General features: G+C 36.0%; 1 protein-coding gene across 8 annotated transcripts in view; it reads left to right on the forward strand.

Annotated features, from left to right (window-relative positions):
- Positions 1–14,908, forward strand: part of LOC126324352 (mitochondrial dicarboxylate carrier-like) — a 171,251-nt gene extending 156,343 nt beyond the window's left edge. For all 8 annotated transcript variants that reach the window (XM_049994957.1, XM_049994955.1, XM_049994954.1 and 5 more), the window contains 2 exons: positions 5,713–5,840; positions 12,806–14,908. In XM_049994957.1, the coding sequence (XP_049850914.1) occupies positions 5,713–5,820 (108 nt within the window). In that variant the 3' untranslated portion in view covers positions 5,821–5,840; positions 12,806–14,908. The remainder of the gene's footprint in view (positions 1–5,712; positions 5,841–12,805) is intronic.
- The last annotated feature ends 527 nt before the right edge of the window (positions 14,909–15,435 follow it).

Raw genomic sequence — 15,435 nt, forward strand, 5'->3', positions numbered from 1 at the left:
TGGCAACACACTGAAATGATATGATTTTCCATCAAACAAAAAGGCTGTTTACTTTTTGGATTCTGGATGTAATCTTATCTGCCAATGTCCCGTGGTCAAGTCCATTGTGCTAAAGAATCTTGCCTTTTCCAATTTGGATAACAATTCGTCGATATTAATCGGTCAGTCTCTCTCTGTCTCTATATGTCGATTCAGTGTACAAATGTCTAAAACTAATTGTACCCCACCTGTAGCTTTTTTCACCACAACCAAAGGATTGTTCATTACACTGGAACTTCTTTCTGTAATATTATTATCAATCATTTTGTTAATCTCATCTTGAACTGCTTCCTTCAAACTCAATGGTGTTGGATACAATTTGCAAAAGAATGGGGTATAATTTTTGATTTTGAACTTACAGATATAGTTTCTGTTGTTACCTGGACAATTGTAAACACCACTTCATACTTCATTAAAATTTTATATAAATCTCACCTTTGTTGATCGATTAATATTAGGGATTCATTAACTTTGTCTTGTATGTCAATTTGATGTGTTCTTTGATCCACATTATTGATTTTTGGTGATAAGTGAGCTGTAACTGTTAATCACGGACACTGACAGTCAGTTGTTTGTCCCTCAATATGACCATTTGTCACAAATGGTGTCCAACATCTACTGTCCCCTCTACCAAAACAAAGATGATGTTCATCAAAGTTTAAGATGAATTTAAACTCTGACAACCAATCTAAACCAAATAGTACATCTCTATTAATATTCTCTACTATTAATAGTGTTTGACAAAATAACATATTTCCAGTAGTGCAGTTCACTTGAGTTTCACATTTTACAAGCTTACTTTTTTATCCCGATTATGTATACTCCAGTCACTGGCAATAACAGTAAGTGCTGTTTATTCTGTATCAAGTTAAAAAATGTGTTTGAGATGAGTGATACCTCACTCCCCGAATCTATAAATATGCTAACCTTTCAATTTTCCACTTCCCTGCTATTATAGGTTGTGGATTATTAGTGGCTAAACTTGGTTCTTCAAGCAGCAACCATTCCTTTGTGGGTATTTTGTGTGTAAAGTTAACATACTTTTATGGAATAAGGCCTCCTAATGTATCTCCATGACCCAGGCCCCGGCCCTGAATTCAGGTCGAACAACGTTTTCCTCACTACTACTAATTATGGGTGAGCTACTGAAATGAGATACTACATTTCCATTCTGTGTTTTATGGTTACTTGGTACAAATTCTTGAGAAGCTACCAGACCTAAATTTAATGTGGATGCTTCTTTTGATAGTTGTCACATCTTTTCTTATTGTACTGGTGTACTTTTGCTAAGTTTGCCTCATGCTTTTTAAAATTATTTCCGCTATTTCTTTTATAGTTTGAACCTTCACCTTGGCGTAAAGTTTTGTTGTACTCCTTATTTATTGCATCAAGTGCATCAAACAAAAGACAACAAATCTTCTATCGTTTTCGAACAACTAAATAAGATGTCTTTTCTCGCATAGATTGGCAATCGTCTAACTAAAATACGTTCTAATCCTTCTTCCATTGGCTTATCTAAATACTTTGCTCGTGTTAAATGCAAGTCGAAAAATTTCCTCATAGTACCCCAAGTATTATTATTAACAATTTTGGGTCCCACAGATATGATATGAACTTTTCTTGGGCACTGGCAGACCAGTACTTCTCTTTAAATTTATTTCGAAAGTCCTCCCAAGAGGAAAAATTCTCAATATTTACTGTTCCCCGTTCGGAGGCTTCACGTAGAAGGTACCACACAGCAAATTTTATCTTCTTGGAATCTTCCCAATTTTTTGGCAAAGCTTGGTTAAATATTTCTAAGAAATGGGTCGGATGTACATCTCCGTCCAACTTAAATTTAGGGAATTGTCTAGATAACCCTGAATTAGCTCTCCATTGCAAATCAGTCACCACTTCACTAGTTAACACAACATTAGGTGAAGTTACCCTTTTTTTTCTACGTTTTTTTGGATAAGCTTAATTTCTCTACACATTTCGTCCATACTCTTCCTGATATCATTAAGCTCAGAAGAATGAATAGGCGGTACGTTCCCAGATGTTATTCTCTCAGTAACCTTTCGTTCTATAATTTCTCCAAATTGTTCCTCCAAACTAATTACATTTATAGTATCAGAGTTAACTATTTTCTCTTTGAAATTCCTTTCTACATTATCCACCTAGGTATTGACACCCGTAATTTGTGATTGAATGATTGGCATTAATTCATTATGCTTATCTACACTCTCAAAGTATTCATTCCCTGTCTTACATCATTATATTTAAAATTGTACACGTTTTCAAAATATCCTAACTTTCCAATAGGTTCTGATTCTACATTATTACATTTGTCCTCAATGTCAAGTTCTAACATTTTCAATAAATCTTTAAAAAGTATCATTCTGTTTCTGACTAAGGTCAGTAAACATATGATTTATATGAGTGGTCAAAGAATTTGTCAACTCTTTCTTAAAATCTACTTTTAAATTCTCTACTTTATTACTTATAGTGCCGAACTCAGTCTTTAAAGCATCCATGCCTTCGCATAGATTACTAAATTCTTTGCTTTGATAGTCGGCTTTGGCGTTTAACAAACCTAAAGTTGTCATTTGAATATTTAGAGTTTCACTCTGAGCATTTAATTGAGAATTTACTAAGTCTAGTTCTTTACTTAGTCACACACTGTGCATTTAAAGCTTCACTCTGGATATTTAATTGAGAACTTAATGAGTTTAACTTAAGACTCTGAGCTTTGCTAATTTTCATGGCCATAGCGGGGTCTTGAGTTTAACCAACGTTTTATATTATATATTTTCCTTCTTTTGTATGCCTTAGCCTTGTACCACTTCATACTAAAGTAAACAAGTTTTGTTTTACGCTCACGTGGCGTAGAATTCTTGTTGTGTAGGTGAGTGGATGTGGGGGTAAGTCAGCACCGGTGAACAGCAGCTGGTGCTGGTGATGTCAGATGTATGTTGGTTTCCGCTTCTGCATCCCCGCGGTGTATGTGAGAGCTGTATACTCCCCGCACTGGATGTTCTTAGCTGAAGCGATCTATGCATACTTTTTCTTAGACAAATATGTCAAAATTGTTGTTACTATTTTTATCGTTGTGAATTTTTCATTTCTTCAATGTTTTTCTATTTAAATTTTGATCCATTGGATACTTGAACATATTCCAATGTCTCAGGGTAATTCCCTTGTCTTATTATGTTTGGTTGCTATGGCAACGCATAACAACTTCTTCTCTCATTTTGTACTTAAATTCCTGTTTTCTCAGTCCTTTCACACAGGTTGCCAGATTCTAATGTTCTGACAACTTAACGTGTGATTGTGGATCTGGGTTATATCGGCTTATTCCCCCAAACCACCTTCCACTTTTTTACGAGGTGACTTACATGGAATTTGCAGCCACTCTTCTTTACTGAATAGCTGGCTGCTGGAAACCCTCTTGACTTCTTTTCCATCAAATAATGCAGGGTACAGGAATTTTTAGAGTCTTTCTATTTATGAAATAAGTAGACATACAAACTTTACTCTTCGTCAACTAACGATGTATTTGACCCCCATACGCAATAAAAATTTCACTTTCCACATGAATATGTAACTTCCTGCAAGTGTCTCATACAGTCAGACATTAGAAAAAAAGTGAGTTACAGTTAAAAGAAAGTTGTCTTGGATATCATGACCTTTCGTAACATGAATTATAAAATGAGTCTTGCCTCTAACAAGGTTGCGTCGTGAGTCTACAAGAGTACTTTTTCAACAGTTCTTGTTTTAATTACAATAGTCAATGACACAATAAGCACAGAGCTGCATATAAACTCCATGGTTCTTCCTTATATACTCACTAAAACATCTGTGGATTGCCTGACAGGTATTTGTCAGTGCCATTCGACCGCTGTGTCTACTTTCTTCCTCCGACTGACTTTAAACCTGCACACACAAACATGTGATGCACAGTAGGTAGGATTCTACCTACCGTCCCACACTCATATCCAGAATATTGCGTGTTCGAGGTGATAGAAGGCGAGTGGTTCTAGAATTTACACAGAAATTCTTGAATCACTACAGGGTTCAAGATGAATATCAGTATTGCAGGGCAACACAACTTACAAGTAAAATGTGTCTGCAGCTCTTGATGTCACAATAAACTGATGTGTAATGGATCATTGTCACTAGAGCAGATGTGCAGGATGCATCGAAGACATATGCACGAACTGTACTCTGTAAAATCAGCGATTTTGAAAGAGGGCGTGTTATTGGCATGAGAGGATGTGATGCATCCATCTAGGAAACTGCTGCTTATGTGGAACTAAGTGTTTTGGCAATGCAAAGGGTGTGTACAGAATGGTTCATGGAAGGAGAACACGACAAGTCACACCACCCAAATGGCCCCTCAAGAAGATCGACACCTCATCAGAATGGCATTTCAGGACTGTTCTGTATCCTCCTCATCCCCGACACAACAGTGCAACAGTGGAAAACATCGTACACTGTCAGGGGTGACAGTCTGTCACCATTTATTACAGCATGAGTTAAGTTCATGTCGTCCACTGGCTTTGACAAATGTGCAGAAACATGCCAGATGGCAGTAGTGAATGAAATGATGGCACAGGGGGACAAGAATGACATCAGATAATGTTTTCAGGTGAATTCAGGTTTTGTTTGTTTAAAAATGATGGTGCAATTTGGTTCGCTGCAGACAGGGTGAGCGGCATCACAGTGACTGCATTTACATAACCACCACAGATGAATTTTCGAACAAGTGAATGCACATGGATGGCTACACCACAGGATACCATTCACACCTTATACGCGTTGATATCACCAATGCGTGGAACAAGTTATCAGGGCCATGGTGGGCCCTCTGCCTATTAATGCGACAGGACACAAGCTGAACTGACTGAAATGCCAATAATTTCTGCAGAACATACTAATGCACATATCCTGTGAATATGAGTGTCCTATCTCCAGTCATTCAAGGTGTTTGCTTTTTCTGAACAGTAGTTTAGATAAAATAAGTTTTATGTCTGACATAAATTAAGAAAAATTGCTGTTACCCATAACATAGAAGTAACTGAACACGATGTATGAAAATATCTGTAATATGTGACTTGCAGTTGAAGTTAATATCTGTGTGAACATCAAAAAATTAGAAAATTATGGTGTACTGCCATACCAGTTGATTTTTCCTAATGCTGTCAAGTGGAATGTCAGATTCTGAGCAGTAAAAAAATCACGTGTGTAGTTTTTTATCAAATTTTGGTGACATCCTATGTGCAGAGAATTTATTAATAATTTTCAAGAATATGTAATTTACATTTTCTGATGTTTGTTTCCAAAATTCTTAATTGTAGTGTTCACATGTAGAAACTACTTTTGCTTCATGAATGTGTTGCTGAAAATTATTTATGTACATAAAGAATAAAAGTAAACTAAGTATAAGCCCCTGTGGCCAGCCAAATGTTTCTCCCCATTCTGTAGATCCTGTTTTATTATAATCAGTGCTATGTTCTGTTCGTTAGGAAATATAAAAATCTGTCACACCCCCAATACCATAACATTCGCATTTCTCTAAAACAATACTATAGCTGAATAATTTAAAGACAAAAATTTGCCATTGCTTTCTGTGATAGTTGGCATCATTTAATAATATGAAAACTAATTCAGTGCTGCTCTCTTTTCCTTCAACAGGGCTACATTCTCAGATTTGTTCGCCTTGCCCCACACACAATACTGACTTTTATCTTTTTTGAGCAACTTCGTCTCAATTTCGGCAGAATTGTGCCTCCGGATAGATGATGACAACTACATTTAATGAGGTAAGTAGTGACTCATGAGTCTCAGTTAATTAAATTTTTCATTGAATTTTCATTGAATTTTTTTCATTGAATTTTTCATTGAATTTTATCTGTTCTTTGATGGAGGTGAATTGTAATTGGAAAGTTTAGAAATAAGAGATACAATCATGAAGCAGCAAATTTACCTTTAAGCAAGATACTTGCACAGCCTGAGATTAATTATGACCAGAAGTAACTTTTTCTAACTGCAGTTGTAATTATACCAACTTCAGTTGGTCCAATTATTCCTCCATTTTATTGTCATCAGCTTTTAGAGTATATGGTTCTTCCAAAAACATCTATGGTTGTACAACAATTGTCAGTCAGTCTATATCTTTTAATCTCGAAATTTAGTTATGAATGCTGAAAAAAAACCACCACTTTAGAGATGTCAGACTCATATGACCTGCTCTTGGTATATAAATGATGTAAGCAGTTGTGGACATATGGTTTGTGATGATGACCACCTATCTGCAATATGTTACATGTAGTTAGAGCCTGGTACTGTTTGAATCATCATCATTTATGTTCATCCTAACACCTGTGTATGTATTTTCAAAATCTATAATAAAAAGTTTTTCTTGCATTTTCTGTTTTTTCTTACCTTTTTACACACACTGATGAGTCGAAACATTATGAATCCTGTCCATTGTGAGACTGAATGCCACCTGGTGGTGTTACGGTTATGTAAAGTGATAAGACCCAGCACCTGGGAATGAACATGTCATAAATCGCAAAGCTGGTTGGCTGTTTGTGTGTTACTTTTGTGCACATTTGTGTTGAAGGACAATGAAACTATGAATAGGTGACAAGGTGTTGGATGTCCACAGTTCATCAGAGAATCCATATTCTGGTCTGAGGCTTGGCCAATCTGTGAAGCAAGGTAGATGCCAATCTGTGGCAGATATGACAATAGAGAATGGTTATGGTGCAGACACAAATATTTCGGAACACACTGTTCAGTGCATGTTGTTAAAAATGGGGCTCCACAGTAGACAACCCCTACATGTTCCCATGTTGAAGCAACAATATCGACAATTATGATTGCAGTGGCACAGGGTTATTGACACTGGATAGTGGATCAATGGAAATGTGTGAAATCCAGCCAAACTGGTGCTTGAAACATGCACCATGCTATGGGCATAAGTTGATGGGGGGCAGTACTGTGCTATTGGGGACAGTCACCTGGGCTTCTAAGGAGCCTGTTGTAGGAACTGAATGCACCTTGACTGTTGTGTACTCTGTGAACATTATTGTGGGCTGCCTGCCTTCCTTCGTGCTTGAAATCTTCCCTGACAGCAATGGCATCTTCTAACAGTAAAGCTGTCCCTTTCACAAGGCCAGAATTGTGGTATGAGGGACATGATATGAATTCAGATTAATGTCTTGGCCATCAAATCTACCTGACCTGGAAAACTGAAAAGGAATTGTTGACTCCATACCATGCAATATTGCTTCTATATTGCATTCTAAAGGTGGAGCAACAAGCCATTGAGCAATGTTCGTAATTATTTTGGCTCATTGGTATGCTGCTTCATACCATTTAGGATTCTTACATAATCATTGCTCTAGTTGCTTCCATACAATATTGTTGTTATTTTTCGTCGGAGACTTTATTGGCAGTGTGTTCTGGCCACTGCTCTCTGATGGGATAGCTTGGGGTGTTACCAGATTGGGATGATGTCGAGTTTCGTAGTGGCCGTCAACGTTACAGTTGAGCACAGGATGAGCATAATGTGTGATATCAGAGCTTTTGCTTGCTGTGAGATTATTGGTACCTGAAATGTGAGAACTCAGTTTTTGGTGTCATGCAGGCATTGGGATTTTCGTACACCATCATACCGAGGATGTGCTGTGAGCACAGCAATCTGGAAGAAAGAGTTGATGCCAGAGTCAACTGCACTGTGTTAAGTGTTGATGGTAGGGACTCCCATTGTATGTTACGGATTGTAACGATGGATAGCTAGCAACAGTGCAGCAAATCTCTTACCAAGTCAACAACATTAACCAGTGCACAGTCAAGCCACCTCATTGTGTGATGCACATCAAAGGGGAAAGAGGAGCTCCTCCAATGGGACCTAAAATGTGATAGAAGATCATCTGGACAGATGAGTAGTGGTACATAAAGTTACATCCTGATACACGGTGCAAGTATGATGAAAATGACATGAACTGTATGTATTGCTTTCCAATACTGCACTGCTCAGGCAAGTGACAGCAGTGTATTTTTGTAAGGAATCATCACATCAAGTGCAATGGGGCAACTGAAATGTGATATATAGTTTCTCCCTGAAGAATGATATACAGACCTACTGTCCATTCAGATGGGTCTGTTTGTTCATCAAGAGTGCCCCACAGGTGACTGTATGTTCAGCATGACAGTGGCCCATAAAAAAAGGTCTGCAAAAATTAAACAAATTGTGGTGTGGTCAAAAGCTATACAAATTGACAGGTGAAAATGAATCTAAAATGTTTTGAAAAAGTCTGCTCTTTCTTATGGGCCTTAAGTAGACACAAGAGAGGAGAAAGTGTCAAAGACAGCAAAGAGGAAAGTATTATGTATTTAACTTCTCATTTAGTTTGTGGGAAACTTAACATAATTTGTGAAACCTATAAGTAGTCCAACTTCAGCCACTTTCTTGTGCTCAGATTTCTACTGCTAGTATGTGCATCCTTGCTTTTGCTATTTGATGACATTTATACTTCGCATCCTGTCTTTCATACTATGAGGGCATGCAGCAAATGTAATGCCTCCAAATTTTTTATGTGAAAACTCTTCCAGCTTTCTTAAAGCAAACAAACCTTTTTCTCATGATAAATTTTTGAGCAGTTGCAAATAAATTTTATTATCTTTACCAGCTTTGACAAATTAATTTTCCATCTTCAGAAGCTTACTTTAGCAGACAGTCAATATGTTCATCATAGAAGGATAATGCCGTGGTATGTTCAGAAATTTACATAATGTGTGTGATTATTTTAAACACTGTTTGTCAATCTACAATAACTGAACCACAGATTTTATCCTTCTATGAAGAAGGTATTGACTGACTGCTAAACTAAGCTTCTGAAGATGATAAATTAATTTGTTGAGACCAGTAAAGATAATAACATTTATTTGTAGCTGATGACTGAAATTTATCCTGAAAAATAATACTACAGTTGCTGAAAATTAAAGCCACAAATAAAATGAAAAAATAATAAAACTAACTTTTCAGTAACATTATACGTCTCTATTCTTCATGTCTGTATATTTATTTCTCAACATAGCCACCCTGGTGGCGAACACATTTCTCCCAAGAGACCAGTTTGTTGATACTGTAACTGTAGTTTGTTATGCTTGTTGATGGAGCCACCATCCTCACCTCTGGTTGCAGCACTTAATCACTATCAAAGTAAAGTCCTTGAAGATGCTCTTTAAGTTTTGGAAACAGATGAAGTTCAGATGGGCCCACGTGCAGACAGTATGAAGGATAATCAATGACAGTGATCCTAAGGTGTCGGATTGTCAACAGTGCTCTTGTGCAGTGTTGTATTGTGAGGCTGAAGGAGAAGGTGCTTCATGTGTGAGCCAACTCTTCGAATTCATGCTTTCAGTTTTCTGAGTGTCTCACAGTGCAGGTTTATGGTGTTGCCTGTAGGCATGAATTCCAAATGCACCACACCGTGAACATGCCAGAACACTGTTAGTGTGGCTTTGCCTGGTGATGGCATGATCTTGAAATTTTTTGGCATCAGTGATCCTTTATGGTAGAACTCCACTAATGCTCTTTTCTTTTAGGTTTAAAATGGTGAACCTAGGTTTCATCATCTATCGCAGTGTTGTCAGGGAACCCATTACTCACACACTGAGAAGGCAAAAGAAATTGTTGACAGAAGTCCAGTCTCCACAGTTTGATGTCAGGGGTGAATATTTGAGACACCCACCCCACACACAGTTTTCTTTGCCACAGGTGTGCAGTGATGACCTGTACACATTCTTGAGATATTCTGCACTTACCTGGGAGATGTGTCTGTGCTATCTGATGATTATCTCTGATGTGTTCGTAACATGATTCTGATGACTCTTGTCGACATTTGTTCACTGCCTGCCACTCTGAGCTCCTTCAAACATGTTGAGATTAGCACCACCATACCACCATTTCCTCCATTATGAGCATGAACCAAGTATCACACATTACTGATGATGATTCATTCAACGCCATACACAGCTTTCATTTTTCTGTGCATTTCAATTGCAGATTCCCTTTCTGTGATTATAAACTTGGTTACAGCACACTGTTTCTTGTGCACTGACATAGTTATGTTACACATTGGCATGTTACACACTACAATTCAGAGTTCTCTAATGGCAGAGGGTTTCAACTTGCCAGGAAGTGGGGAAATTGACTGAGTATCATGTATGACACGTAATACTTCAACCACATTGATAACATAAAATAAAAAATTTGAGGGCATTACTTTTCAGCACAACTTCATAGGCCTCTATTTATTTTTGATAGTGTTTTAGTTTTTATTTTTACCTTGTTATTTTTCTTCCCTTTGATTAGATTGCTTGCTTCTCATTACAGAAAATTTTTTAGGTATCTGAGTTAAGATTGTGTGTAGAGCCTGTATTTCTGATAATTTTACTAAACTTATTTCTTTCTTTGAAGTAAATATGCTAGCACTGGGTGTTGCAGAAATAATCTTCACATTTGGAGATATCACTCCCACAATCAAAAACGCAACAGATTTCAGGTGAAACAAGTGATATGAAAAACTAAGGCATGTGTGATGCAGTTATTTAATGACTTTCAAATGTAACACCAGTAAAATGGGAGCCAATTTTGATGACACATTGCGGAAGTCATTCATCGAAGCCGGCCATGGATTTGTGTCTCCCCCAAATGGCAACCAATTTTGGTACCACAGTTAAAATCATTCATGGAGCCTGTCCATGATTTTGTATGTCATAGCAGGAAGTTAAGAATGTTATCAACAGGGATTTCAAGTTGATGCCATATTTGTAGATTTCCAGAAGGCTTTCGACACTGTTCCTCTCAAGCAACTTCTAATCAAATTGCAGGGCTATGGAGTACTTTCTCAGGAGTGTAAGGGTATCTGTGATACTGTGTCAGGAAGGTCACAGTTTGCATTAATAGAGGGCAAATCGTCTAGTGAAATTGAAATTATATCTGGCATTATAGGCCACCTGCTGTTCTTAATCTACATAAACAGTTTAGGAGACAATCTGAGCAGCTCTCTTAGACGGTTTGCAAATGATGCTGTCATTCAACATCTAGTAAAGTCATCAGAAAATCAGAATAAGTTACAGAATGATTTAGAAAAGATATCTGCTTGGTGCAAAAAGTGGCAATCGTCCTCCAGCAATAAAAATTGTGAGGCTTTCCAGGTGAGTACTAAAGAAATTCTTTTAAATTTTGGTTTACATGAAAAGTAACACAAATTTAAAAGTTGTGTCACAATTGAATTTTGATGCATTACATTTACAAACAAGTTCAAATTGTTACCATCATGTAAAAAATGATGGGGTGGGGGGTGAGTCAAAGGTTTAATTGACAGAACAATTAGAAAGTACAACAAATTTTCGACTTCCTATCCTATGGTTATCTATACTTCTCTTGTGTATTGCTGTGTTGTAAGGGACCCATCCAAGATAAGATTGACAGAACATATAAAGAAGTTGAAAGTGGGCAGCTAGTTTTGTATTTTCTCAAAATAAGGGAAAGGACTTATCAAATATGATAAGCTAGTTTGGGTGCACTTATAAATACGAAGCTGTTTTTTATTGCTGTGAGATCTTTTCTCAAAACTTCAGTCACAAACTTACTTTTGACTTTTACCTACTTAGAGAGAAACTACTGTTATGATAAAATAACAGAAATAAAAGCTCACATGAAAAATTCAGGTGCTCATCTTTTGCACTTGTTGTTTGAGAGTGAAGTAGTTAGTTACGTAGTTACTTGTTCCATAGATCAAATTCATGATAGTGTTATGATGCGGAATGTGTCAAGCTAGTAGAGTAGTGAAATATTTTGAAAGTGGTTCTATGCACTGTGGCGAACTCTTAAGTGTGAATTGGAGACTAATCATTGATAGACCATGTTGATAAGGTATTGTGGGAGGGGAAAAAATTAAGTAGATAATCAACTAATGATGTAAGTGTAAAAATCGAATGATAAACATTTTGCTCAAAATTGTGAGTTAGTAATAAGAAGTTTAGGCCACAGCACTCTGTGCCTGTAACAAAATATGTTATTCAAGTCCACTCTGTTTGAATAGTGTTCACAGATAATCCATTAATAGTATACAGTAAAACAATACTGTCCAGCCCTCAACTCCGCAACTTCATGCTTACTATCACTGGACACAGTTACCGCTGGCTGATCTCCCAGATGTGCAACATGGCCATGGTCAGTTCCCTTTTCCATGTCGAGTGCACTAGAGCCATCTAATGACCTCATTATTGAAAAGAAGGTAGACTTTGAATCTTCATTCCTGTCGGTCACTCTTTTCAGAAGACATTGTATGTATTCTCTGTCTTGTGTTCTTTTGTGCTTAAATTAACTATAATGTCTTCATAATACTAATATTTGTTGTAAGTCCACTTGGTTGTGAATGCCTTTATATTTTAGTTATGATATTATCATCTATTCGAGTTATTCCTGTGCTAATAATTTATATCATCTTGGAATGATTACTTGAATTATCTTGCAAGATTAAAAATGACTGTTTTATATTCTCTGTCTTCTTTATATGAAAGGGGGGTACAGCCCTACTTTTTGAAGCTACACACTTTTTACATCATTTTTTGAGGTTTAGTTGATTTTCTTTGTGACTTGTTTGTAAATTATATTTGCTTAAAGTTTGATTTTAGTTTCCTGTATTCTGATTCTCAATGATTCAGTTATTGAGCTCTTTGTTCTCTTTTTCACCCATTTCTTCAGGTTCTGCAAAAGGATTGTAGACATTTCTTCATCTGGGAGAAGCTCTAGCACACTAATGGTATGAAGCAGTATTTGTATAGTATTTCATTTGCTTGTGTGATTCTGATGACGTGATTTATAGTTTGGATAAATTACTAAACAAGGCTTGTGAATTTATCTAGTGTATGAAATTGATGATAAATGTAGCAGTAAAAATACTATTAGTTTGAAGTATAATGTGTTTTATTTGATTAAATTCTGCATTACTGCTGACCTTGCAACCATGGATATGGGTGTGCTCTTGTCATTATGTCCATTATTAACCCTCAAGTGGGCGTGCCAATTTTTGTAACATGAGCAGGTGCGTGGCGTATTTTGTACATGTATAAAGGATAGCTGTCTTTATGTTATCAGAGGAAACATATATGAGCAAAATCAAGACAATGTTATAATAAGCTAAATCACTGCTTAATTAAACAATAATAAAATAAACTTTCGTCGTATCACTCCGTTGCCATGTACAAGTGCCCTTGGAGCATTAAACAGCAAAGCTGCTTCAGAGCCTTGCCACATGCTTATTTGATTAATAATTATCTCGTGGACAAGTGCATCATTGTGGGATTGTGCTGATAGCTTAGAATCTGTACCATTTTCTTCCATGGATCATGTATTTTTTTCTCATATAGTTTGCTGATTATTTTATACTACTGCTGCTTATTTGAATTTATGGCAATGCAATGTATAAATGTGTTGGCTGAAGCAATGATGAAAGAATGGGAACAAGCTTGCAATTGTAAAACAGCAATGGAACAGTAGAGGGCAATGTTATTTGTGATTTTCACACTTTATATATAGGAATGTCGACTTGAGGATTAAGAGAGACCGATTCAATTTCTAATTCAGGCTAAATAGTGTCATGGAATATGAGACCTAATGGTCAATATGACCTAATGGCGAATACACAATATCAAATTATTTTTCCATTAAACTGTCTGACATGTATATGTAGCATATAAGTGCTTAGAGGTCCATTGCAAAGATGGCCTAGACATGTTTTATAGTTGTTTTAGTGTTTCTTAGTGATGCATCCTAACATCCAAAAAGATTTTATTCAAATATATGTAACATAGTTTCTTTGCCAGTCATTATCATGCGTGAGAAAATATTGTAGCAGTTCCTAATGAGGGCCATATTTTGATATCCACACTTGCACTTTTGTATCACTCACTTGGGATTAACTGTTTGCAATACAGTTGTATACTGATTTCTATATGACTTAAATAAAATAAAAATTTGACGCATCTACTGGTTGACATCCCAAGCACCTACTAAAAGTTTTGCATTTGTATAATGTAGTTGTGCCTGACATATGATGAGATTCATTTTATTTTGTGTTCTGTTGATGGTAAGGCAATAAAAAACAGGTTATTAGTTCCTTTCTTATATAAAGAAGGAAGAGGAAGTTTAGGATATTATCAAAGGAAGCAACCACTTACTAATTTGAAGTAATGTAAAGGAAACATAAAAAGTGAAGCCAATATGCTGATATTAGGCTATGAACACATTTGTATCTGTCTGTTACACATAAAAAAGTATTTTACTCAAAATGTGAAGTTCTTGCTTTCTATTTAGTTGGTGCATAATCAATTTTAGTTTGAACAGTTTTTCCTATTCATTAAATTTGTGTGTCTTTTGTTTTTTTATGTTATGTTTTGCTATAGAATAATGAAATTATGAGTATAGTGGACATTGTGTTTTCCTTCTGAGCAAGAATCAAACTTAAAATTGTTACTTTGTATAAATTACTGCTCACATTATTCTGGTTGTTGATGTCTTGACACTTGAGTAAATACATGATATTGTATTGTTGACCATTAATGTTTCATAATTGATTTAGGACTATAAGAGTCCAAAACAATCATTGTTTTAACATGTTTTATTTGTGGGCATTGTCTTTGTCTAATACAATGGTAAAAATGACAAATGTCCTCTATTCTATTAATGTTACTACACTGATAATGCGAGTTTCTCTGAAGTCTATTGCTGGTCACTTAATGTGTACTTGCTTAGTGGTATATTTGTTAATACATAAATAAAGAATATTCTAAGCAGATGCTACAGTCAGTATAACATTTTTCATTTATAAGTGGAGATTGTCAGTATATAATGCATGTATTACAGAAGATATTACCTGACATAGGAAAAAAAAAAAAATAGAATATTTCCTTTAGCAATTTTCATACTACTGATGCAGCCAAAGTAATGACAATATTAATAGTAGTGACATGTTACCAAAATTAAAACAAAAGAAGTATTTACTTTGTTGCATTGTAAGAGCAGTATCTATTTATCAGCTGCTGAAATGTTATCAATGGTTGCTGGATAAGCACACAAACACAATTTTTGAAATTTTAGAAACTCTTGCATCATAAAGAAAGGAACATTAATAATCTTACAAGAAAGAAAGTGCTGGACACACAGATGCTGATCGGAAGTACAAGTCACAACATACCATAAATAAGATATTCAAAATAATTCAGAAGCAAGAAGGGATCAGTAGATGAAACTATAGTATTAGAGTTCTAATACCACCAAGATGTTGGTAACAGATGAGAAATAGACCAAAACTAAAATCAAAAGAGATCAGTGAG

This window comes from Schistocerca gregaria, chromosome 2 (assembly GCF_023897955.1).
Source record: "Schistocerca gregaria isolate iqSchGreg1 chromosome 2, iqSchGreg1.2, whole genome shotgun sequence".
Classification (NCBI taxonomy): Eukaryota; Metazoa; Arthropoda; class Insecta; order Orthoptera; family Acrididae; genus Schistocerca; species Schistocerca gregaria.